General features: G+C 36.7%; 1 protein-coding gene across 8 annotated transcripts in view; it reads right to left on the bottom strand.

The window, feature by feature from the left end:
* Nucleotides 1-27,708, bottom strand: part of CEP44 (centrosomal protein 44) — a 155,697-nt gene that overhangs the window by 107,576 nt on the left and 20,413 nt on the right. For 3 of the 8 annotated variants that reach the window (XR_012158636.1, XR_012158637.1, XM_073341653.1), the window contains exons 4-10: nt 26,373-26,543; nt 24,524-24,631; nt 21,718-21,849; nt 21,016-21,225; nt 14,654-14,729; nt 12,268-12,395; nt 11,968-12,005 (exon numbers count right to left, since the gene is read on the bottom strand). Coding sequence is in view for 5 of the 8 variants with exons in the window: in XM_073341653.1 (XP_073197754.1) it covers nt 11,968-12,005; nt 12,268-12,395; nt 14,654-14,729; nt 21,016-21,225; nt 21,718-21,849; nt 24,524-24,631; nt 26,373-26,543 (863 nt within the window). In the remaining 3 variants the exon portion in view is untranslated. Of the gene's footprint in view, nt 1-1,101; nt 5,180-7,549; nt 8,371-11,002; nt 11,092-11,967; nt 12,006-12,267; nt 12,396-14,653; nt 14,730-21,015; nt 21,226-21,717; nt 21,850-24,523; nt 24,632-26,372; nt 26,544-27,708 lie in introns of those variants that run through there. The other 5 variants (XM_073341654.1, XM_073341656.1, XM_073341655.1 and 2 more) reach the window with 4 other exon arrangements.

Raw genomic sequence — 27,708 nt, 5'->3', positions numbered from 1 at the left:
GTTTATTCCCCAGTGTCTTCCTCAAGGCTGATTTATAAACCTCTCTAGTTAAGATTTTGCTAATGTACTGGATTATAGCTTTCCTGGTATTCTTCCCAACAATACCTTTTCCAGATTGCAATCTTATTCATGAAATATGATCAAAATACTTCAACTTCATGTGCTGGATACATCAACAGAAAACCCTTTCGTGCCTCCCTTTTACCAAAGAATTCCCCAAATGGTTTTATATTCTCTACAATATACGTGGAGCAGATGTCAATAGAATCACTTAAGTGATGTCAGTTGACTGATCCTATTTATTTCCTCTCCATGTCTCATAGGAATTACATAAAGCACTGAAACACTCTCAGCCAATCATACAAACAGTATTATACTCCTGCCAAAAGCACTAGTTATGAAGCAAAAAATAATCTTAAGGAAAGAAACAACATTGTATTCACCTGAAAGAGTAAGATGTTGCATTATAAATTTTCCCTTCAGTAAAACGGGTGGGGAGGGGGGCATGAAATTGAACTACTTAGTTTAATTAATATTCAGAAAACGACTGAGGACTTAGAGGAATTTCTTTGCTTATTTACATATTAGGACAATACAGCTGTAGGAAGGTTAAAGGATTAATCTAACTATTTTTGATCTGCCAACCAATCTTTCTAGCGTACTATCCTGTACACGGACTCTACCTAAACAAATCTGATATTTTTGCTGAATGTGCACCTAGAGTAGATCATGATCCTATGACCTCAAGAACATTGGCAAGGACAATCTGTTTTTCTCCTTCTCCCCTGCAACAGCACTTTCAGACCTAAAGGAGCTGTGGGGACAATACCAATCAGCAGGAGTAGCTGTAGTATTAGAAGAAACAATACCAGTGACAGCTGAAACGCCTAATCCCCAAACATATATTCCAGATAGAATCCAATGGAGGAGATTTGGGGAAAAGAATGCACAGCTGCATTTCTAAAAAGGAAGGAAATATCAGGAGGAAAAGATGTATACTGTATGGGTGATCTCTCTTACACCTGTCATAAAACAAAGTTATTTGACACAGAAAGAGTTTCACCTCAATGTCGCCAATACATTGAAGACTATTTGAGGTACCTGCTAAATAGCGGCAACAGCAGAAGGCCTGTGAAATGTGTTGACCCATTCAGTGCATCAGACGTGATAAATTTCAGTCTTATCAATCTCCCTTTTCTACTGTGGGGAGAAGAAGTTTGAGACACAAGAAATTAGAGTGGGTGTTAATTTGTAGGCATTGGGTGTTGTAAGGGAAGGTGAAAAGACAAGTGTGCTTCTATTCTGCAGTGGTTGTCCCACTGAGAGGACATAGTTGTCAGTGGTAGTAAGGCCTAAGTATTATAATTAAAGGTCAAAGTTCTATCCTCTAACAATCATGACTATTGAATACATGAGGTGGAATACTATCTGTGTCTACCTAACTCCAGCTTAAACAGCTGACATGATCTGTATTGTCCATTAGTGACACTAGGTCAAAAGAAAGGAAAAGGAGTAGTATTTGACTAAAGCACCATAGCTAATGTTGAAGAGATGTATAAGTGGGTATTTAACACACATTCTCTTTTGCTTTAAAAAAAAAAAAAAAGATGATTACTCAGGAAGCCTTGCTCTCCCGGTATATAATATAAAGTGTTCACATGTAAGGTATTAGTATTTGTGCAACGGCTTATCTTACCAGCATATATACAGAACTAATAAAGACCAGAACTTGTGATAACAATATACTGTAAATACATTACATACCCCGCCCCTCCACCCCCGCCAAAAAAAACCCCAAGTCTTTAGTAGCTCTTTCTCCTCCTAAGTGATTCCTGGTAATGTAACTGAAATAAATTCCATCTTATTATATATAGAACACTAAATTTTTTGTTAATTAACAAGATTGCTTGCTCCCCCCATTACCCAATGACAAATTTGTCATGCTTAAAGTTATATTTAGCCTAATCTCTACCTGAAACACTTATAATGCTATTTAATTTTTCTGGAGTTCTCAAACAACCTTGCTAGCTATATGTCTATAAAAAAAATCATTTGTGGAAGAAATCATTTCAATTGAAAACTCAATTTCCCCCCAATTATAGCTGCTTGGTTAGGGCATCTATAGCTATATCTCAGAAGAAACAATAATTTGGCCAAAACTCAATGCCAGAAATATACATAAAAATTATTAAAAATATGGACTATCCCCTGAGTTAGAGTTTTGTTTAATTTGCACTTCATTTTAGGTGTTTATCAGCAGTTCATTTTTCCTATAAGCTACATGGTGATTTTCCTGGACACAAGAACCAGTTGGTCAGGCTGCTGAGAAATATGTCTGTGTTTAGGAAAAGATTAAAAACTAAGGCCCAACTGCAGACCATTTATGCATACAATGACTGCAGCCAATCTTCTCCCTGAGAAGAGTGTTGGCTACTGTTATCTGGAAAAAGCCGCAAATGTCAATCTTGTATGAAAAAAATGTAACTTAAAGACTAAACTGTTTACATTATGGTAGACACTTCTGTCTAAGCTAGCCAATAAACTACACTGAAACAGGAAACTCAAATTATAATTTATATGCTTCATTTAGATGAACAACCTACACTTCCAGAGCCTTACTTGTGGTAAGAGTCAACCTTATTTATTTTCTACAATGACTATTACTGGGGCAATAACAAAGAATGATCCTTTAGTAAATTCTGTGACTTGAAAAGTTCAGGTTCAAACATTATTTTTGAACAGGTTTAGTTTACTCAGTACAGGATGTTTATTTTTAGTAAAAGGTTTTGAGGGTTTTTCTGGTTCCCATGGGAGTGGGAGAAGATGCACAAATGCACATTGTCAAGAACCAAAAAGGACTAAAATGTCTTCTTTGTTTCTGATGTAAAACTACTATATTGTTGGAATAACTAAATCTTTACTGTGAGGATTTGTTACGTGACTAAACAAACAAACCAACCTTACACTCTTACTATGCCACACCCGTAGTATTGACAGCTTATTTGTGAGGGAAGTTCTGATTAAGAACTGATGGTGTGCTACAGCCCTATATTATCCACATTACACAGCTGCAATAAGAGTAGAATCTCATTCACCTTAGGTTCTGTCAAGAGTCATGTTCTAAAAGTTTTGGAACTAATTTCAGATTTGCTTTGCCCACCAGTGAAGAAACCATGTTTTAATCAGTTTAAGAACTATATTCCAGACTGATTTTTGAAAACATGGAACCAGATCCTTGGTCCTGGCCACTTTGCATTGCTTCAGGAGCAGCAGAAAGCAATAAAAAAAAATCTACCCTGAAGGGGCAGTTGAGAATTCCCCTTCTACCCATAATGGGAATGCCAAAATGTAGGTTATGGTGCTCTGCCTGATCTTTAGCCAGTGCAACAGTCCCTACAGAACCACTACCCCTTGCTGACTTAGAAAAGCCCTGTGGCTTCTTTAAGGTATGCCAGGCCATTTCAGTTGACCAGTGGTAAACTCAGCGCACGGAGGATTGAACTCTTGGTTTCTGAGAATCATTTTCAAATGTTGTTTGACATCGGCCATGCTGGCAACTCATGCACTTTCAAAACCTGATTTAAGGCGAGCAATGTTCGTACTGTATTGTGAAATGGTAATTTGAACACAATTGCCCTCTTCTATTGTAGACTGTGCCTTAGAGGAGTTGTTGAAATTTCTTAAGTTATTCTCCATCTCTTGAGTTCTACTTATCTACTAAGCAAAATTAAAAAGGATGAGAGTCAGATTCTATGGACTATTTGAGTGATTGGTTTGTTTAAAATTAAGTGGGGCTTATTGTTGAGGATTCTACTGAAAGGCCACTTTTCAAGGTCCTGAGAACCACAGTCCCATCTATTGAGAGCTGCAATGCTAAATAAATTGGAAAAGCAAGTCATATCTATCAGATTTCAACTACTCCATGTCTTAAGCAAGGTTATTCAAGGAGTTTATTGTCAGATTATGAAATATCCACTATAAATCTATTGGTCCTCACTAGCTGGGGCAACCAGAAAAATATGAGAGTTGCTCTCCTACTGCCCATTGAATCTGTTTCACATTTGAACAAGGCAGTTTGCACAGTAGTATAACCTTGGGCATCCATTAAAGGGTTCATAAAGTATAACAACAAGCCTTCGGAGGATACAGAAGTTAGGCAACAGGGACAAGAAACCTGTAAAAGTCTTCAAGGACTTGCACCAATGACGGTCTTAATACAAAATAATTGAGGTTAAGACAAAATGAAACTAGAGTGAATGAAAAGTGTGCATATGCTGCAAATTGACAAGGGACAGTTTCACAGTAAAACTAAATGGGGGAACCTGTAATGGTTACAGTGAAATAAAAGTGTTCGAATAATTCACTCAGTGCACTACTTATTATTTCAGTAGATAGTTTTTACTAACCAAAGATGTTTAGATTTGTTTGATGACTCTTTATGGTCATACATTCCAATTACAGAACAATGGCTCAGTAAATTTTAATAGAGCATTCAGTTTGAAAATGATGGCTGAATTTTGGGAGTTATGAAAATGGCTGATGTTAAAGAAGAGGTTTTGTTTGTTTGTTTGTTTTTTAAACCAAACATTTAGGTCTATTTATATCAAGGGGCAAAAAATCAGACTGGAAGGGAACATGCCATCCTTGTTGGCCAGTAATATATGAAGAACAAGGCTTTACTAGAGAATAATGCATGTGTGGATATTTAATAGTGGGGACAATTAATGATCAGTGGATCAAAGCAGTATCATAACAGCAAAAGTTGAAATCACTTTAAAATTCATTAAACCTTTTCTTAATCTCATTCTGATACTTAACCACAAGCTGTTAACTTGTTAACACTGACTGCTAGAACATCTTCATGAAAAAAGGAACACAAAAATCATCAAGGACAGATCAGAAATAAAGAAAGAATTGGCTGTTACTTAAGACCACAAAACAATGTATAAAGATTGCACAATTGCCATTTAAACTTTTTTTTTTTTTTTTTAAGTCTTCCAATTTTTATACATTTGCAAAATTCTGAACTGGGGGTAAAGGTAAAGGTGCTCTTGTTTGAGGATTTTCTTGTTAGAAAGAACAACCTGTTCAAGGCATCTGTGTACCTTGGCACTGAGAAGCACTTAGCACAACTCTGGCTGCGGAGCATGATTTTTTCCAGGAACTTTGACAGATGGACCTACGGAATAGTGAAAAAGAGTACATTGCTAGAAATAGGATGCATGGCAGAAAAAAAATCACAACTCTTAACATCAACATCACTTTGAACTATATAGCATGAAGTGGACACAGAAATGCAGGATTTAACAGTAGTGTGAGAGACAAAAGAAAGGAGCAAAATTTAAGTCGATAGTCTTGCAAGGTCTCGGTGTCACTGTATGAATATTACAGGATGAATATTAGTTTGATGAAGAAATTCAAACAAAGAAGCCCATCCAGCACCAGCTTCCATATTTTGTTACAGTACTGATAAAACTTTGAAGTACTTTGAGAGAGGAGGATTTCAAAAAGAGTTAAACATTTAAGACTAGAATAAAATGGAGCCTAAATAAATGAATAAGGAAAGGAATTGATTGGCTTAAAATTAAAGAACTCCGAAAATTATACCTACAATGTTAGAGAAATTATTAGTACTCCACATTTGCAAAGCATAAGGCAAACAACTGATCAATCCTCAAAATGCTCCCATGAGGCAAACAGTCAGGCATCACTCTTCTTTTTACAGATGGTGAAAACTGAGGTACAGATGTTACTGTATATTAATTAGCCAAGGCCATACATCTGAAAACTATGTAATTCTGAATCTTAACTTGGCATAATATGGAAATGGAAACATTACTCTGTAAAATCAAGCCCATCCATACTATACCGGTTATCAAAATAAAATGCACCACTATAATCTATTCACATGCAAATCAGAACTCCACCTATACTCCTCGATATGTTGATAATACTCAAATTACTGCAAATTTGGCATAAAACAAACTGCTGGATTTAGTTTACATCTACCTCCCTATATATCTAAGGTTGGGATAATCCTATTTCATACTGTCTTCCAAGCAAACATTTGCTCTCATTTGATCAGTTCGAATATAAAGTTTCTATACAATAAAGAACTATACAATACATACTATACATACAACTATACAATACAAACTATACAATAAAGAACAGTTTACCACCTTACAGTAACTGATTCTTCAAGATGTTCTGTGTACCTGGATCCCACTCAGATGCAGCAGGTGTATATACACCATGGGCGGGAGCCACATTCGCAGAGACTCAACAAAGAAATACATTTTCTTGTATAAGCCAAGTTCAGGACTTTGCACGAAAAGCTTTTTCCAGCTTTTCTCTCCCTGAAATCAATACTCAAGGCTCACATATAATCCCAAACATATTATCTCTAAATTCTATTCAATTTTCTGACCTACACTAGAACAGAAATATACAGATTAAAATTCATGGACAGTCTTGGAACATATCTGTTAAGAATATACCTTCAGTGACTTATTGCAGGTCAGTGATTAAACACCATATTATGTCTTGTATAAATCATTACAAACACAATACGGCCACAGTTGTCTTTCTGATGGCTCAAGGGTGTGTCACCAAAAGCTATATTCTTTTACTGCATTTGAGACTGCCCAATTACCATCAATTTTTGGTCCTAATTTCAACATGTATCCCCTCAAGATCGCAGGCAAAAACAGCTCTACTGCACCAGAATTTTAGCTTTGTCAGTGATGTCACTTTAGTTATGGGAAAAACTCCAGTGGGAAAATAAAGTGCCTTTTTTCTCGGACTGAAAACAATGATAAATTAAAATTTATTTGTTACAATTCCAATGTATACAATTCCAATGTAACAAATACACCTGCCAGGGAGACAGGTTTCAGATGTGCTTAAGATGCAGAGAGCATTTGTATACTGGAGTGTTTTTTTCAAAGCTGCACCAGTACCTCATGTTAATAGGTTAAAAGAGCGGCATAACACCCACTTCTTAGAATTCACAACATGAGCTCTACACATCATCTATGGAGTGCTACAGAAACAAACAACACTCCAGAAGATTACACCATGGGGAAATCAAACACTAGCAGATGAAATATATAAAAAGGATCTCTCCCCTCAGTAGAGCCACCTGGAGACAATAATTCCATTTCATGGCACTTTCTAGGGTTCAGAATGTTTTCATTCCACATTGGAACAAAACAGAAACCTTTCCAATGTTTTTGAAAAACAGAATTCTGTCAAAATATCCACTGTGGGTTCAAAACCTGAGCAGAGGATGAGTGTACTCTCACCTTCTACAGAATGGTGGTTAGGGCTCTGGCTGAGAATGTAGGAAAACCAGGTTCAAGTCCCTGCTCTGCCTGATTCGGAGTGATCTTGGATGAAAAAACTCTAGAATCAGCCAGAGCAAGGACTCAAACCTGCATGTCCCACATCCCATGCCAGTAGCCTAAACGTCACCATGCTACGGAGTGTGTTAGTCTCTTTCTGGTTAAAAGTGACCAAAGAACCCTGGACCCTAAAAACTTTCCCCGTGAAAACTTCTTCAAAATTTATGGGTGTTCATGAAACATTTCAGCTTTGAAAAGCCCAGCATATTTCTGACCAGCTGGTGAGCTACTCAATAATATAAGGAAGAAATATATTTCTCCCCAAGGACCAGTGTAAAGTTATGAAATGTAATTCATAGAAACAGCATAAAAACAAGAAAGTGGGACATACTTAGTAATAATGGTGACTAAACCCCCCCCCCACATATGCACAGATCACAGCTACTATAGAGAATTAAGAATTAAATCCTGCCCCCCAAAAAGCATTACTGTATTGAGACCATTTAGGTCTAGGGGAGTTAGGTCAGGACCTGAGTGAGATACTATTTCTGGCATCTCTATTAGAATAACTAAGCCAATATGATAAAGCCTAAAGTGCATTCTAAGGCCATATACTGCAATGGTTTCCTTACTAGCTATGCTTCACAGCATTCCAATATTAAAACCCAAGAAGCCCTCTACAGCAACCCCAAGTAAGATTAACAAAAGGGCTGTAACTCAGATTACATTTCAATAACTATCAGATTTTTATGGTTATTACACAAGCTAAGCATATTCTAAATAATTTTTAAAAAATACTGGATGACTGCTATGGTTTTGGGGTTTTTTGTTAAACTGACTCTTCAAACAAGCATGCATGTTTCAGTTCACATTTACTAGAAGATTTAGAACCCAGTCCAAGATCAACTGCAATTTTAGGAAGAGCTCCTGCTTCAGTGTTCCAGTTTAATACAATTATGCTTCATTATCCCTTGCATGATCATGAATGTCATAAGAATTGAAAGGTGGGATTCTTTTGTATGATCTATGAGGGGAGAGAGAGAGAGAGAGAGAGAGAGAGAGACTTCAATTAATTTCTTTAAATTATATAAATTAAAAGAAAGGTATTCAGGAAAGGAGTGCCTGTTCTACAGTGGACTGATTTTTCTTCTCTTTTAAAGAAGCATCTCTAATAACTTTAAAGCGTGAATAGCAGCACAGTAAATAGATAAAAACAGCAGTCATGTAAAACATCCACATTTTGAAACCCCGGAATTTTTGTTAGGCAAGTTGAAAGAAACTAGTTGTGATAAAAGCTGTTAGGAAGAACATTCTCTAATGTCTAACTCGTGGGGGGGAGGAGAATCGCCAACTGTTTCATTACCAGTCATGGAGATCTACCAGTGTGTTAGTATACATGGGATACTAGAATTTTTACCTTTAGTCACCACAATGATAAAAGTGGCATTGCTCATCTATGCTAGTGTTCCTGTTGTTGCTGCTAACAGTGGAGCTGCACTTTTGGGAGCATGCCACTGGTATATTTACACCCCCCCCCCCCCGCCATCGAATAATAAAAATGCCAGTGCTCCATCTCTGAAATTTCCACAGATGGATTTCTACCAAAAAATTCTAGTGCAGACACATGTAAAGACTGTTAAAAGATGAACATTCTCTATCATGTATAGTTTCTTCTGACTCAGAAAAAAAGTCCTAAGGTTTCAAAATAAGGAATAATATGAGGCACTTCTCAACACCTGGAATCCAAGAATCGCAAAGCACTTTACAAAACTCAGGTGTGTTACGGGAAAAAAAAGTCATCCCACGATAATGGCATCAGGCGAAAACTAAGGAAGTAGTAAAGGAAAGTCTAAATATGCTAAGTTTGAAAATTGGAAAGTGTTGGACAATTGTGTATTTTGAAATGTGCAGTACTATTTTGAGGAATATTTTAGATTGCATGTTACTTTGTCAGAGACACAAAGTTTCTTTTAATATTAATATTAAGCTGCATCAAGTATGCATCAACTTCTTAAATCCTGAACACAAATGTTTGTTTAAAATTGTTCTCCTCTTTCTTCACACTACAGCACAAAACATTAGGGTTTTTTGGTACTGAACTATGGAAACCACACACAATGGACTTTGTTTGCACCCTAATTTCCATGCTAAATTACCAGTTAGAAGCCTATTTCAATACAATATATTAAACAACGAAAAGTCGATACTCAAAACATTGTCATTACTGTTTCAAAGCCAAACTGACTGTCGGTACTCTGTATCAAAACAATTTTATTCTAAATTGCGAAAATACTTTGAATAAATATGCACCACAAGATGGTGCTATAATTTCTATTTACTGCACACGACACACAATCTCAGATCAGTAGGAAATTTTTCTTCTCTCTAGAAGAAACAATTTAAAGAATTATTCTTTAGGATAGTGGAGTAGTGGGTTGTGAACAAGGGGTATTTCCAAATAAACTTTAAAGTAAGTTGCCATCATGAGTGTAAAGCTTGCTTTCCAGGGAATCTGCAATTTAAGTATACTGGAAAAAATGGGAGTTTATTACAAGTGCATTCATGTCCTTAAGCTTTTCACTGAGTTTATGGAGCAACAGATTATTGTATGTTACTCAATTTGGATATGTAAAATGAAATTAATCACATATTTATGGAGGAACATATTCAAAATTATTATTATCATCAAATAAATCATTTTTAAAAAGGAAGAGCAAACAGATGCTCCATCTGAAAATTATACCATTTAAATCTTGATATCTTCAGCAGTTGCAATGTCATTTTTTGATCTTTTCATGTGAATCCAAGTAATATGGATAGCTACAGCATGTTGTAAAAAGGTTCCTTACATAACACGTTAAATAACCAGTAATTTAGAAAAGAAGGATGAAATACCATCTCTCTATCCAGCCCACACTGACACTTTTGATTTGACTATATCAAGTTTATGGAAGTCTTACATCTACTTATGTCTCAAAAGAGAAATTTTATATAGTTTCAAATCATAAAAATGTTGTACGTCTTTGTACACTGGATGGTCTCCATCTGTGCTGCCGGTCTTAAAATGTGTTGGGTAATAGAGCACTAAAACACTCACCACATCTCGCATAGTCAAAGTCTGTGGACTTACTTACACATTTTAGTGTTTAGGATCCAAATGACCTTCACTTTGTCAGTGTTAATGGAAGCCATAATGTGTTGGGGTGCTTTCTGACTAACCATGAAAATTTATAATTAAAAAAACAAAACAAAAAAGGTACACATTTACAATATGTGCATTTAAGTTTTCATTAAGTCTTATTGAACAGTACAGATGGCAAGATGGTATGTATGAAAGTCTCTTGGGTGCAATATGCAAGTCCCAGCTGGAGTGTTTCCAACAGGATGTAAACCATGGTCCTCAAGCCTGCACTTTAAAAAACATATTACTTAGCACGTTGCCAACAAATGTCAACACAAAAACACACTTCTGTAATGACTTCTTCAACTCCACAAAAAATGCAATTTTCTATAGCAAAAAGTTAAAATTAATGTAATCATGACAAAGGTATGAGAAAACATTTATTCTTCAAGTAAAAATAAAAACATTTTAAAACAATTATAGTCCTTAAAATGGATAATATATTCAAAATAACTTTAAAATTGTACAAATTTACATAATAGTTTTGAGATCCAGAAGTCTAGACAGAAAATGGTCTACGATGTGTTACTTGAATTTTTCAGCAATTCTGAAGTTTCTTCAATCCTAAAAATATTTTTAAAATTGGTTAAAACAAAGACTAAAACAAACATTTACTACTAATTAATAAAGCTAAAGTAACAAAGCAGCATTCCTGACTTTTTGTTTGTTTGTTTTTACATTGGTCAGGCTATTAGATTTGCTGTTATTTGAGAGACATTTAAAAAAAATATACATAGAGAAGGCACAAAATTCACAAAAATAAAGTTAATGGAGGAGATAATTGACACTTTGTAGATCTCAAATTAGCTTTAAAAAGGCTGTCACCATCAGAGAGCTTAGGTTTTTGCGAAGTGGCAGACAAGATTAATGACTTCAGCTTCCTGAAGTAATTCATTTGTATGATACAGAAATCTTGTTGAATAACAGTTGCACTGTGATGATGCATTTTATTTTACTTCAGCAAGTGTAATGAGTTATTTCTACCTGCAAATTTTCATTATAAATCTCAGAACCAGCAGTAGATTCTGCTTATTATTCTGAGGTATCTTTATGTGATGCCTGGCCTGAAACTGGCCTACCTCTTTTCATTTAATATTTCACCTCAAAGTTTGAACACAAATGTTATGTAATTCCAGTAAACTCTTATCAAAAGACAGATAATACTCCTATTAGTTGTCAACCAAATTCTAAACACTCTTTAATCCCTAGTTAATACCATTAAGAATGCATTATATTGCTTGTTAAAAACCAAAACAGTGACTCATCCCACAAACACAGAACTGTAAGTGGATTTATTATCCAGTGGAGTCATAAGGAAATGCCACACCTGATGTAGAGACCTTTGAGGTTTGGAACACATATGCACATTCTATATATGCCTTAGTCCAGTACAATTCCCTACTGGGAAATGAATTCCTGCTGCCCTTTTCTATTACTTACATTTTACTTATCCTTTCCATTCTTTGTCTTGTTGTCTCCTGCAATTGAAAAGCAACATATTTAGGCAATTCTTCAAAGCCAACAATCTTCAGAAATGGACTTTTAACCTGGAGAATTCATGCAAAAAAATTACTTTAAGCACTGTTTACATATCAAAAGGATTTTTATGAGACAGACCTAGATGAAGTTTTGCATAGTTCTGCTGTTTTTTGCCAGTAGTATATACAACGAAAACTAATGCTTACTTGTTCTCTTGACCTTAGAAAGGAAATCAACTAAGCATTTGCCAGTTTTACTTACCTTTGAAATCTCTGTCAAACCATGATAATTAATGGTTGCGGCTTTGGGAGATGGGTCTGTGGATAATAGTGAACTGTATCCAGACGACTGATGAAGACTCTCTGGCATCTCCTCCTTCCTCTCAATATCTGTGGAGAAATATTCATTTTTAGGTTTTGCCTTTTTGCTCTCTTGCAGCAGGGTCAGCTATCGAACAGTTTGATTTACAGTATGTAATAACAGAAGAGAATGCATTGTTTAGAAAGAAAAAGGCTACTGGTAAAGGTCCAAGATGGGTTTCTCATATTCTTTTAAAATAACATGAACAGAGTATGCTCAGTATGATGCAGACAAAAAAGAAATTCTAACAAAGATTATCCAGGAATGTTGCATTTGTCATGATTATGGTCAATTGAAACACTTAGGCAAGTACAATTACTAGGCAAAACATTCAATAATAATTTCAGACAGCTCACATTTGTTTTCTTACTATAAACCACTTGTCTCATACAGCTGTGGGATCTTTTAAACTTAAAAAAAAAGTTTAAGCAATATAGTAATTATCTTTGTAAACATATTTTACTATAACATGAAAAGCTTTTCCAAACATGTTTTTAATTCTTCTGTTCAGTAAGTGATTTACAGTATAAACAACTGAAATACAAACAAAAATGTAGTCAGTTTCCAATAATCTAGGGCTAGTATTCATTCAGCAGAGCCAGGCTTTAAATGTTTGTACAGCAGTAAGTGCCAGTTTCAATAGGAGCAGAGCTAGGGCAACATATCAAACACATTAGAAAATCCCTACCCTTTGTATCAGGAAAAGCCTGATGCTATCCTAGCATTTTAAAAAAAAATGTAACTATTTTAAAAACCTGTGTTCCTGAGGAAAGCAAAAATTCCCATTTAAAAAAAGGTGGGGTTTGTTTTTTTGGCTTTGGTTTTTTAATTAAAGCTACAGTCTATGGATTCAGGTTACAAGTCCTGAGTCCTGCATTCAGAAAACAACATTGTAAACGGCACTATTTAGCAGTGGATCTCAAAAGCTCCAGATGGCAGCTGATCTATATCATGTGATAAGGTAAATAAATTCAAACTTATATAGCCCACTAACACAAATTTACATATTCTGACAAAACAATTGTGGGTATTAGAGCAAGCTTGATATGTAGGACAATCTAGAAAAATACTACAGAGGTAAATGGTGTATAAGATTTAGTTTGCCACTTCACTTACCAGGCATCACAGTCAGAGACAATCTTATCTTTACTCTGCTGTCTACAAAAATTATGTAAATTAATTAAGGCTATGACTCATTAAAAATATGATTTTGACTTGAGAAAGATTTTAAACTACAGACAAAGGAGTACTTGTGGCACCTTAGAGACTAACAAATTTATTAGAGCATAAGCTTTTGTGAGCGATGAAGTGAGCTGTAGCTCACGAAAGCTTATGCTCTTAATAAATTTGTTAGTCTCTAAGGTGCCACAAGTACTCCTTTTCTTTTTACGGATACAGACTAACACGGCTGCTACTATGGAACTACAGACAGTACCATAAACATGCTGGGTAATATATATTCCTGCACAGAACACTTTAAGGGGAAGTTTAAGTTGTAGGCGCATCTCAGTGCTTTAAGTGTATATTACCAGATAAGACTAAGTGGGAGAATTAGGAAACTAAGGATGGATCAGACTTGGGTGAGTGGCAAGGCAAACCACAGTTTGAGAGGCAATATGGATGAAGTCTAAGTAGGAGAGTGAGTGAAAAATTCGATTCAGTTTTCCACATTTGTACCACTACTTCCCTGGCCTCAGTGATGGGGCTGCCCAGAGGGGGGTATTTACCTGAGAAGATACTTAGTGTTACTTTCTTCTGGGTCCCTTTGTATTTAGGAATTAGTTAACTTCAAAAGCTTGCCGTGTACACTTTCAGAAATTTACTTGGCCACTACCCACTACTTTTACTAGTATTCTACAGTTTGTTAAAGGGAAAAAAAGGATAATCTGGGTCTCTGAATATCAACTAAAAAAAAAAAAAAAATCACGTGTGTCCCAGGACTTTTTTTGAGCTTACTATAAACAAAAAGAAAGAAATATTTTTCTCTAATAATTGATTATCTTTGTGAGGATAGACACAGCAACACAGGAGAGGGGAGAAAACACATCACATTTTATCAAATAGGAAATGTACATAAAAGCCCCAAAACTAACAAGGTGATTTCAGGGGCTGACTCGTACCTGAAACAGCTGAACTTAAACAAACAAACAAAAAAACTAACTATATTTCAAGTTGACAGTATCCATTTAAACAACTTAAAATCCTAACTGTGACACAGTTTTATGCAAGGTTAGCAAAAGCTACTTAAAAGAAAACCATTTCAGTAAAGAGCATTGCAAACACTCACCAGGAGAAACTGGAGTCATATTCCTACTAGAGGTATGGTCTTCACTCATATTGTTAAATTCTGTAGATAAGTCACTCTGAAACAATAATTGTTTTTGCCATTTACAAAAAAAATTGATTATAATTGAGAATTATAATCAAATAGTGAACATATGCATATCTATGTACAGTACTGACCACACTTTTCTAGCATTTGGAAGTAGCTTTATGTGATTACTCCTATGAGTAAAGCATGCAAAATTTACCCTTTATATTAGTATACCCATTTATGTCATAAAAAATGGTCATTTCATTAAAGCATTTTGTCTTTTGAAATACCAACTTTGCTGTAAAATCTGAGCCCAAAAGTTTCACAGTGGAATGCCTAACAATCCAGGTGTGATTGATCAGGCAGAGTGGTGTTTATTAAAACACTGTGCATCAACAGCTCTGAATGACTGATTACAGGTGGCAGCAAGTGCTCTGCTCCTCTGACTCTCTGGTAGCTGATTGGAGGTCTATTGCTGGATTTGATTGTCTAATTTTAGATAATCAAGTTTGAAAATTTTAGCTAAAATACCCACATGGCTCATGATACAAATGATGAGAAAAACAAATTTTATACATTGTCAATATTAATCCTATATTTTCTTCTTCAGGATTAATTTGCTAAGAAAATAAAAAGTTAGTTTTAGAGTTTTTCCTTGACCATCAAAAGTTACTGTTTTTCCTTTCAGAAACATGAACTTATGTTTGTCTATTTTAGACCCGGATCTTGCAAGCTAATCGATGCAGATGGATGCCCCCACCCTTGTGAAAACCCTCTGGGACTAGAACTGTTTTCATTTCAATAATGCACCATATGAATTTATGGAGTAGGGTGTGTGCACATGTAAAATGTACATTCTAAGAGCCACATATATTCTAATACGAAAACTTCATTAAACAACATTATTTTGGTTACAAGTCAAGAACTCAAAAGTTAGCAAGTGCCAGATTTACTGCTGTCAATGCAACCTTAATTCTGCCTGCTAGCATCCATCTTGTACACTAAAGATGTAGGGGTCCTGTAGAAAAATAGCATATGATCATGTAATTGAAGTCTGTATCATAAAGTGAACGTACAAGGAGCAGAATTAAGGTTGCAGTGCCAACTTTTAATCTAGATTTTTGTATGTAATTTCCTAGTTTGATTTAAAGGAAAAGTATAACCCCACCCCCAAGAAAAACATGCCCCCCACCATTGTGAGTGATCAGCAAGGTTTGAACTCTGAACATTCAGTACTACAACACAGAAATCTACCACTTGAGCTACTGGGCTAACTACATTAACTAGCAGCAGAAGGCTATTACCCTGAGGGGGCGGGGTGAGGGTCCCAAGTTCTGCATGGGCTGTCTTTCCTACCCCCTCCCAGGGCATTTGGGGGTGGGCAAACAGTAATTACTGCCCTCAAAGTTGGGAGAAGTTTGGACTGGCTTCCTCTCCCCAATCCCTTCCATTGCAGCTGCCTTGAGAGCTTACAGGTATTCTCAGTGCAATGTGTGTTGCCGCTGATTTGACGATGGCATGGGCCTGATCTTAAAAATGTTCACATTATTTTGAGATTTCAAAGCTTCTCAAAAGACAGTTTCAAGAACCAGATCCTACTGTACTGAAAAATAAGCAACCATGGTGCACACAAACGAAAATCAAACTTGTTTTTGTGTACTCCTGCTCTTACAACAATAGTTTAGGCTAAAAAGAAACAATCTGGTTAGAAGTTTTCAAAAACGGTACTACTGTTAAAATATTTAAGTGGCAAATAAATATCAGGCTAGTCTAATCCACAGTACAGTGCAAAATAATGAATATTTATCTATATTTATCTATTGTTTTAACTGGGTTTAGTGGTATTGAAAAGTTCCAGATTAGAAGGCATTTATCAAGCCACAGAACGGATACAGCTGGGCTAGTTGAGGGCCAGCTTTTTCACACTGTTTCCACCACAATGTGCCTCAACAAGTGACCTGTGAAAGACAGGGCAATTCTCTTTATGCTCATCCAATCCTTGGCTTCCTGAGAGCGCTAGCAAGGGTAACAAACTGTTAACAATGGCTGTGCAATTTGGACAGACACTGAGAAATAAGACCAAATTCATCCACAATGACTGATTAATAGACATCGGATGGTATCACATTTCAGTCACTACTGACCTGAGACAAATTCAGACATGATCTAGAATTGAAAAGCTCCATATTCATCCTTTGAGCCATTGAATTTTCTTTTACATTTTATTAAGTGAGCATCTTGAAACACCATGGAGAGATGGCAGTTTTCCTCATTTATCCCCCACCCAATCTCTTTTAGATAAACAATGCGTTTTCAATAAATGTATAATGAGAACCATATTATATGTTTATAACACCAAGGACATCTACAACTTTCTACAACCAAACAAAATAGTGTGACTGACAACATTCTAACACTTCTGCAAGACACTGCATCATCAGTTAAGTATTTTTTTGCAAAGATTTTCAACTTTTGGACAGCTTTTCACAATAACTGAAGTATTTTGAGGACTGTAATTTACAGCATTACAGGAAGATCCTGAACACATATTCACAAATATACTGTGCTGTGAAAACTAGCATTAGATGTATATAAACTTTTTCAATATGTTTATTTTTATAAACACACCCACACACCCTACCTCTCAAAAGCTTTTAAAGTTAAAAAAAAAAATACATTCCTTTGAGGAAAAATGCTGATTTGCTGTGGCATGTTAAACATACCCAGTATAGTGACGTCACTAAATCTCATGTGCATTTAGAAAGTTTACCTGATGTCACCAACAAGGAGTGAAAGAATTGGAGAAATGCCAACCACTAAATCAGAAATCAATAAGATGATGATCAATTAGAAACTTGCCCAATGAATGAAGCAAGTTTCCCACAGTACTGAGTAAACCATCTGCTGAATTCTCATTCTTAATTTTGCATCTAGTTTCTAGATGCTGTGCCTGAAGATATGAAATAGTGCATTTTTCTACAATCAGAAATGAAGATGTCTAGTGTGAAACCAGATAATGCTAAACAGAATGAAAGTCTAACCTTTTCAAGAAGTTCTTGTAAAAAGATTCTCTATTTTCAAAATATGATATACCTTGCCTTGGGAAATTAAATAGTATCCAGCTTCATCAATGGTACTTTGGCTGTCTCATATAAATTATTACAGTAACAGGGAGAAAATCCAACTGGGTATGATGAGACAGAGTAAGAGAAAAACCACGTGCCACTAAGCAGGCTGATTTTTTTCATAACACAATAGCAACCACTCAAACTGTAATTGCATTCCTTCAGTAAATGTATTAGTACCACATACTCACACAGTGGCTATCATTGATAAACTGCAGAGCTATTTCTGTAGTTCCCTCAGGGTCTGCAGGCTCCTTCTGGGAAACTCCATTACAATGCACAGTGCTGTTCCACAAGTCCTGAAGAAATAGCTGTGCACTTTTCAGTAATAAGCCACTAACTTTTTTTTGGATGAGAGGGAAACGGGGGGCCCCGGAAGGGGGAGAGAGCGCAATTGGGAAAGAGGAGGAATAGCGGGCTCATGAGGAAATTGAGGTTTCTGCCTTGTTTAAAATTTTGTCATGTGATCATGGCAACACATCACCTTACAAATAGTAGATATTCTAATTGCTAAATATTAGTATAGATCAGAGTAGACAAAATGTTTTTTTAATCAAAACCATTTTAAAATTTAAATTAAATACATTTTTCTTTTTAAAAATAAACCTATTGACAATGAAATTTGAAATTACGAAAACCTACATCAGGCTTAACCTTACTAAAGTCTATTTAAATCATTTAAATTGAATGAAAAGGTAGTATTTAAGCAGCATGTGTTTGTTGCTGAAGTTGTCAAGAAAGTCAAGCCACTGAAGTGGTGCGAGTCACCAGGAACCATTTAATATGTTGAAATGCTAACCTAGCTTTTGACAGCAGTAATCTCTTCTGTAAGTACAGAAAGAACACTCTTTCCATTTCAATTTATTCAACAATTTCAGTTTAATCACTAGGTCATTAGAAGTAAGTTGAAGAAGAAGAAACTCTTTGCTTTTCTCTTCCAATGTACAAATAAAAACAAGGTGTGAGGATGAGATCTACTAGCTCTAAAATCTTGAAGGACACAGTGACCAGAATCTCTGGATATGTCTATACACAATTAAACACCTATGGCTGGGCCGGGTCAGCTGACTCAACCTCGCAGGGCTCAGACTACGGGACTATAAAACTGCTGCATAGACACTGGGGGTCAGGCTGGGGGCCGAGTGGTAAGATCCTTGCCCCAGACCCAGCCTCCAGCCCGAGCCCGGACATCTATGCAGCAATTCTACAGGCCCATAAACCAAGTCCCGCAAGCCCAAGTAAACAGACCCTGCCCTGCAGCTGTGGCATGGGTCTTTTATTACAGTGTAGACGTACTCTACGAGTCTATGAAACAATCAGATATACCATAGATAATAGATATAGATAACTATAGATAATACGTCTGCTAAATCCCCACTCTGTCACTTTGAGTGCAGAAGGTAGGAACCTGCAAGGATTCTAAAAATTAATACATGCGACTCCAGGCTTGCATTAAACTCCCACGGTTACAGCTTTTCTCTGACCTTGGCTCGGTAAAAGCTGCCACCACCCAAATGCAAAAAAAAACAACTACCAAAAAACAACCCTATGAACCCAGGAAGGAGCACTTGGGAATTCCTCCCTGTGGGATACCCTCAAGCCCTTCCTCTCCCCCAAAAGAGCTGAGAAAGAAAACAAAGGAAATTAGCTGTGGCTACCAGCTAATCAAACAACATGCACAAACCTCTTAGGACACCAAAAATCCAATCCTGATTCTTAAAAAAAGGTAAATTTTATTTAAAACAAAAAGGAAAAAAAATACATCTGGAACTTAGGCTTTTTGCTAGATCTTAAAAGAAACAATTACAAAAATTAAGCACCCAAAATAGTTTTCTTGGGGGTTCAGCTTAAAGGGTACAAGCAAACAAAAGCATCTGGGGTTAGCACAGAGGAAATCCACAAGCCAAAAAACAAAACAACCCTAATTGCATCTATTTAAACATGCTCTGTTCAATAATTTCTTCTAGGTATGGAAGATGAATTTTTATGTCTGGTTCAAGCCTTACACAGCATTCCTGCTGCCCTCTGTTCCCCTCTTTCCCGGAGGGGCACAACACACAAAGAAAGGGAAGGTCAGGTCCGTCCCGTCCCGTCCCGTCCCACCCCCCCCCCTTTTAAAAAGTTCTAGCCCTCCCATTGACTCTTTTGGTCAGGTGCCCACTCCTTTTCCTTTACCTGAGGAACTCTGTTAACCCTTTACAGGTAAAGTAAGTTGAGAACAGCCATCAAGAGGGATCTTATAGCTAACTGGCTGGCTGGGTGTCCATAAAAGCAAACTACCCCCACCCTTCATTTATCACAATGTCCTTTGTTTCACAATTCAGTTTTAAATGCAAAACAGGTTTTGATAAAAAAAAATTTACTTTTTTTCTGAAGTACTTTTTTTCTAGCAAACAAATTTTGAATGCTGTTTTAGTATATTTTGAATTGCATTACAATTTTCATCTACATGTATCTTGATGCAAATCACAAGTAAAAATATTAATCTAGTAGAAAAGAATTGCCTCATTCACCGTTTTCGAACAAAGTAGTAAAAATTAAGAATTTGAATAAATGTATGTCAAGCTTTATAATTGCTTAAATGTGCATAGATACAGTGTATTTCCCTGTTTAGCAAAAGTACTACTAGGCTACATAGTGTAAAGGCTACACAGTAGAACATCAGAGTTACGAACCCCCTCGAGAAATGTTCACAACTCTGAACAAAACATTACGGTTGTTCTTTCAAAAGTTTACAACTGAATATTGACTTAATACAGCTTTGAAACCTTACTATGCAGAAGAAAAATGCTGCTTTTAACCATCTTAATTTAAATGAAACAAGCACAGAAATAATTTCCTTACCTTGTCAATATTTTTTTAAACTGTCCTTTTTTTTGTTGTTTACGTTTAGCACATTACTGTACTGTATTTGCTTTTTTGTGGGGTGGGGTGTCTCTGCTGCTGCCTGATTGTGTACTTCTGGTTCCAAGTGAGGGGTGTGGTTGACTGGTCAGTTCGTAACTCTGATGTTCGTAACTCTAAGGTTCTACATACTTAGGTACAAAACAACATATTTTGATGGTTATACCAACCAATAAGAATCATCCTTTCTTTAGGCAAATAGCATACAAATGCTAAATATGATTAAAACCTCCAATTTAAAATCAATCCACCCTGCTACAGATTCTACCTCCCTAATAAAATAGAAGCTTTATGGTAAAAATATACCTTTTTTGACTGCAACATCAGTTCTGTTTCAAGGAGCAAGACCCGGCTTAGGAGATTATTCCAGTCCTTCTCATCTATAATCACCTTCCCTTGAAGTCTCTCTTCTAAAATATGTAGTTTATCTTCCATCCAACTTAGCTTATGAAGTTTTTCTTGGCAATCAGCAAGCTGGCTCTTTAGCAGCTCCATTTGACTATGATCTTCTGTGGCCTTGAAATAAGGACAATAATAGATTTTACTTTCTCTAATTTTAGGCATAAATACAATTGGACAGACGTGATATAGACTTGTGCAGAAGTGTTGACCTAGCGGGGAAGAAAAACTGTTCATGTCAACCATTGTGATGAGTCACAGTATGAATGCTTTTACCTTCAGAAATTGCTGTGAACTGCTTTATGCAAAAAGTTTGCATATTAGAGACACTTGCCAGAAACCAGCCAGCTGACTCTGAAGTTGTGGGGCAACTGGGGGTGCTTTATACTGAAATAATAATCAAGACAAGACCAACCAATATGACTATTCCCACAGGTTTGTTGTACCTCTTCTCCTCTTAACAAGTAGTACAATTGTACTACCAATGTTCTTTACACATGTATTATATGCTTATAGATCAAGTTTAATTTTGAGAAAAATCGAAAAAGATGTTTGGAAGCCACTTAGGCTATCATACCAAACTCTACATTTTAAAATTCAAATTCTTACTTGTTCACACACAACTTCCAAAACATCATCAGATACACAGGATTCTTCTTCGCTATCTCCATCTACTGGAATGGCGGTCTCATAGACATGCACATTAACTTCATTATCTGGGTGACGTTCCACTTGAGGTTTCTTTGTATGTAAAAACAATAATCCACATGTACGATTTATTACAACAAAAACATTCTTGACAACTAAATGTACAATGTTCTGCATTTAATTATTTTGCTTTTATCGATACACCCAAGTGGCCAGCACATCCCTTGGCCTGCACCATTTCCCGCAGCCCCCATTGGCCTGGAACTGCGATCGGCCGAACCTGTGGACGCTGCAGGTAAACAAACCTGACGGGCTGTGACAAAGGTTGCCGATCCCTATTTTAAACTGTTAAAACAAAAACAAAGTGATCCTTGATAATCTTTTCAGAATCATATGGCTCATCACTGCTATTGCCTCCCACATATTTAAAGTCAGAAACATCTCTCCTTTTCCTCTAGAAAAATAGCTTGATTAGGTGGTTTTGTTTATTTTTTTTTCCCCTAGGTAGACTTACTGAGGAAAAGCCAAGTCAAAAGATGAGTTTTACATTTCTTTCTGAGCACAGCAAGGTCTCTTACTTCTCACAAGAGTTCCATTGTGTAAGCCCTACTCCTCTGAATGTTCTGACTTCAAAGGCTCACAAGTCTCTCACTCTACTGCTTAAGAATTTTATTGTTCCAACGGAACTTAGAAGTCATGGGAAGTCACAGTTGTGGAGGGAAGGGCACGCTCACTGGTAGCTAGGTCCAGGCTCATGAAGGGGACACAGACCTTGAACTGTACTCTAATCAGTGGGAAGCCAGTGGAAAAAGCAGAACACCAAAGTGACGTGCTCATGGTAATGTGCACTGCTAAGCAAATGAACTTTTGCATTTTATATCAGTTGAACTTTTTCAGGCTGCGTGGCTTCATTACAAGGTACAAGTTACAATAATCAAGTGTGGAAGTCACATACATATCATAAAAAGAAAAGGAGTACTTGTGGCACCTTGTGGCATTTGTTAGTCTCTAAGGTGCCACAAGTACTCCTTTTCTTTTTGCGAATACAGACTAACACGGCTGCTACTCTGAAACCTGTCATTATACATATCATAGAAACATATGGCTGGAAGGGAACTTGAGGTGTCATTCATGTACTACCTGCACTTCAGCCTGTTTTAAGAATCTCTCAGGGTATGTCTATAGCACAATTTAAAGCCAGGTGGTACGAGCAGCTGGCTCATACCACCTGGCTCAGGTTTGCAGGGATTGGGCCAAGGGGCTGTTTAGTTGCAGTGTAGATATTTGGGCTCAGGCTGGAACCCAGGCTCTAGAATCCTACAAGGTGGGAGAGTCCCAGAGCTCAGTCTGCTGCCCAAGCCCAAATGTCTACACCATAATTAAACAGTCCATTGGCCAGAGACCCAGTCAGCTACAGGTGTCTAATTGCAGTGTACACATTCCCTTGATGGCTTCCTATTGGTGACAGGATAATAAAGGGAAGAATCATGTGCACTGTGGGACTCCAGAGGTGATGGCTTTGGAAGTGGAAGAGCAGGTGTCCATGATGACCTTCTGATTTCAGCACAATAAGAATCTGAGCCATTTTAGAGTACTTCCATTTTCCCCTGAAATCTCTTGGAGACTGGACAGGTGTACTGGGTGATCAATAGTATCAAGTGTCACAAGAAATTTAGCAAAATGAATAGGAATCAATTTCTCTTGTCTATGATAGAAGACCTACTCCTGTCCATAGCAATAAGCTCTTTTCCTGTATTATGCACTGGCCAAAAGCTGAAATGAAAAGGACCCAGAACACTGGCAGCTGAAAGGTAGATCTGGAGACTTCTCTGCTAGCTTCTCAATTAGCATGCTTTAAAAAGGGAGGTAACTAATGGTCAACGGTTTGCAGAGTTGCAATCATCAATCAATGGTTTCTTCAATGCTAGTTGATTAATGCATATTTTAGTGCGGCTGATAGATTCCTCTCTTCAAAGCAGATGTGGATTATCTGTCCATAGGAGTCCCACATGTTCCCCATTCTACTTTATCATCCAGAAAGGGTATGGCCAGGTGGTAAATCACACCAGAAGCAGGTAATCTTTGTGACAGGGACAGATTTTAACAGCTAGTGGTGCTATGTTCTGGCATTGAGCAGAGACTGTCTGGATTTACTAAGCAATTACAGTTCTGTAAAGTTCTGCAGGGTGTAACTTTGCTGCCTCTATGGCAAAGAATAAGAGTAAAAGCTCTTTGCCTCCCTCAGTAGCAGAGGCTAGTAGATCAAACATACAGTACTGAGAAATGAGAAATGTGTTATGAAGAGACATTTTCAGATTTTGGCAGAATATCAAAAAGTATTTCTGATGACAGATTATTGTAGCATTACCTACGGTCAGATTGGAAAGAGTTCAGACTACATTCACAGCCCAAGTTCTTCCCACCATCAATAGATTATGTTTATGCCTCTCCTTTCTTGCAATTTGATCACCAATAGAACAGTTAAATTATAATGATACTTTAAATACCATCATTAGACTTCAGTGTGAACTGAAGCAGAGCACATTTCTCAGAGCCACTCTTTACATCTGTTTCCATCTTGTTTTTACACTTATCTTCACAACTGAAGTTTTTGTTTTTGTTTATTTTAAGTGAAAGCTTACATTCTAGGAAGGTACTGGCTTGCTGAACAACTGCAGATCAGTCCTAATCTGATTTGTTAATATCACCAGTGTCAAAGAACTTTAAACTGTATACATAAAAAAGCAAACAATTTTCTATTTCATACCTGCTGAGAAATCGCAGTCCTGCAAACAGGAACAGCAAGAAGTTTCTCACAATTTGCCTGTGACTCAGATTTTAAAGACCTGTTTTTTTTTCTTGTTTGAGATTTGGCCTTCAAAATAAACAAAAAACCCACATTAGCAGTCATTTTCCCCCTGAAATAAACTGTTAAAAATTATCACTATATGATCCGATTGTATATCATACATATGAAACACATTTAGATTTTTTCATGATAAAATGTTGACCAAAAATAGAAAAAAATATAAAATTAAGAATGCTAATAGTGGATAAATCAAACACCTGAAAATGAATCTAATGTACAAACCACATTTTGCACATATGAAGCTGGGTCTAGCCTGATCATGGATATAAAAGAAAAAAATATTTGTTAGGTATTTAACACTGAATTTTTTTAAAAAAAAAATGTAGAAAAATATATCCTTATAGCAATAAGGGTCACAAGTTACAAATGCATAGAATAGAACTTCTTAACGCTAGTGTTACATGCAATGATTATCTATATCAGGAGTGGCCAAACTTACTGATCCTCCAAGCCACATGTGATAATCTTCAGAAGTTCAAGAGCCGGGCGTGCCTGCCAGGGTTCAGAGCTTCAGCCCTACAGGGCTCCTGCTCTGCAGCAGTGTGGTGGGGCTAAGGAATTCTGCTCTGTGGGAGGCAGGTGCCTCCTGTGGGGCTGAAGCCCCGAGACCCTTCCTTCCCCATTGGGCAGAAGCCCCGAGCTCTTCCTGTCCCCCCTAGTCTGGTAGGCAGAGAGTGGGACCGGGGGGCAATGGAGGGCTCCGCGAGCTGCACTTTGGCCACCACTATCTATATCCTACAAATTCGTAGGAGAGAGGAGCAAGTTTCAAATTTCTTTTCTGAAAGGAACTTGCCCATACACCCAGTATCAAATGATATGTTAGATTTCTTACTTGCCCTAATACTAAATCAATATATATTAAGATCTATATATAAATAAGACCCAAAATGTGTATTGTGAAATCCAACTAAAACTCACATACAAGCAGTAAGAATATATAGCCACACAATTTGTTGCAAATGCTTGGACTTAAAAGTTTGTTTTCGAACACTGTACTGTTAGTGTCACATTTTTCAGAAAATTAAAAAAAAAAAAAAAAAAAAATCCCCACTCCAAACGAGCAAATGTTCAATTTTTGTTCCTATCTACCTTAACAGTTGTTCCAGAAGTACAATGAACTGTTTTGCAATGGTATTCTCACTACATCCAGAAGCGTAACAGAGTACATGAAACTTATTGTTAATAGGCATGAATTTGTTTATCTTTGCTTGAAATTTTCTATGTTCACTACAAAATGTTAATATGTCTATGTCAGTGGTTCTGAAACTGGATCGCAACCCCATTTTAATGGGTTGCCAAGGCTGGCGTTAGACTTGCTGGAGCCCGAGTCCCACTATGTGGGGCTGAAGCCAAAATCTGAGGGCTTCAACCCTGGGTGATGGGGCTCAGGTTACAGGGCTCCTGCCACCCTTTGGCTGAAGCCCTTTGGCTATGTTCCCCCCTACACACACACAGGATGGCGGGGTTTGAGCGGGCTCAGACTTTGGTCCCCCCTCCTGGGGTCGTATAGTAATTTTTCTTGTCAGAAGGGGGTCGCAGTGCAATGAAGTTTGAGAATCCATATTGGGAGAGTACATACTGAATTTGTAAGGGGATGGACTCCGATTTACAGTTTTCCTCCCTATTCTAACTTCAGTGATCATTATCATAGTTCTTTTTCTAGTTAAAGCAACATTTGAACTGAAATATGTTACAAAATATAGTTAATCTTTTTCTCAAAAACTGTAAATCATATCTGAAGTATCACCTGCTCAGTCACCCTGCTCAGTACCTTATTCATATTACTTAATTCCTTATGCTTTTTCATCACAGCACTGATAATGTCACAAACAATCTGTATTTTCCTTTCTGCAAAGCCACACTGGAGAAACTGCTGTTTTGTTAAAACTGGTTTGTATTGAAACTGATCTCGAAGTAGCTGCAAGAGAGTAAAACTTAATTAGTTTCCCAAACCTCTGTATATTCTCTGTTCTGTAGAAACTATATTTTTGCACAATTGCCCCTTTTGCCCCCTTTGCTTTTACCAGTGAATCTTTTCACATGTTGGTCTTTGTATATTCTAAGCTGCCCCCATAATTGGAACTCCCATCATATGCCAATCTAACAGGCACTCTTAAATCAAATCACTCCTTAAAAAACAAAAGCAAATACAAATACCAAACATAATACATGTCTAAATAACTAAGCAAGTTTGGAAGAAAGTTTTGGAGAGTTCCAGAAATAAGAATGCACAGTAAAAACAGTTTTATTTGTTTCAGCTCTAGAGAGAGAGAATCATAAAATCATAGAAGTGAAGGCCTGGAAGGGACCTCAATTAGTCACCAAATCCAGCCCCCTGCACTGAGGCAGAACCAAGTAAACCTAGACCATCCATGACAGGTGTTTGTCTGGCTTGTTTTAAAAAATTTCCAATTACGGGGATTCTACAACCTCCCATACAAACCTATTATAGCGCTTAAATCCCCTTATAATTAGAAAATGTACAGAATCATAGATACGAAGTGTAGTGTTATGTAGTGAAGTGCATTGCTATAACAAAAAAGCAGAATTTCACAAAACACCTTAAAAAATCTGACAAAAGGATTTATGTGAACCTCTTTGGATTAAATATAAAGCTCTGCAAAAGTCAAATATTTTTATTCTTAATCTATTGATATCAGTATGATGTTTATTTCAACAATAACTGACACTTACAGGAATATGAGAATTGAAACCATATTTTTACTTAATGTTAAAATGGGCAGCACATCTCTACCCAGCTAAAAACCTACATTTGAGTATTTTCCCCTCACAACAAAAGACCCCCAGCCCCCCACCCCCCAAAAAAGCAAAAATACCCAACAACAAAAAAACAACCCACACCTTTGTAAAGTGTCTTAACTAAGATGGCACCACACACCTACTTTTAACCCAGGTATACGACATATTTATAGGGTAATTTAAGGATAATTACACTCTGTACCAGTGAAAAACCTATACTGCAGTCTGTATATAACAAGCAGAAATCCCTGTAAATTTTCATATTTATGTTTAAAACATGATGACTTAAAATTTGGAAGGTTTAAAACTATAAAGAAATTTTC

Source organism: Lepidochelys kempii, chromosome 4, assembly GCF_965140265.1.
Source record: "Lepidochelys kempii isolate rLepKem1 chromosome 4, rLepKem1.hap2, whole genome shotgun sequence".
Classification (NCBI taxonomy): Eukaryota; Metazoa; Chordata; order Testudines; family Cheloniidae; genus Lepidochelys; species Lepidochelys kempii.
The sequence above is the reverse complement of the archived record's forward strand: the minus strand, read 5'-3'. Positions and strand labels throughout refer to the sequence as shown.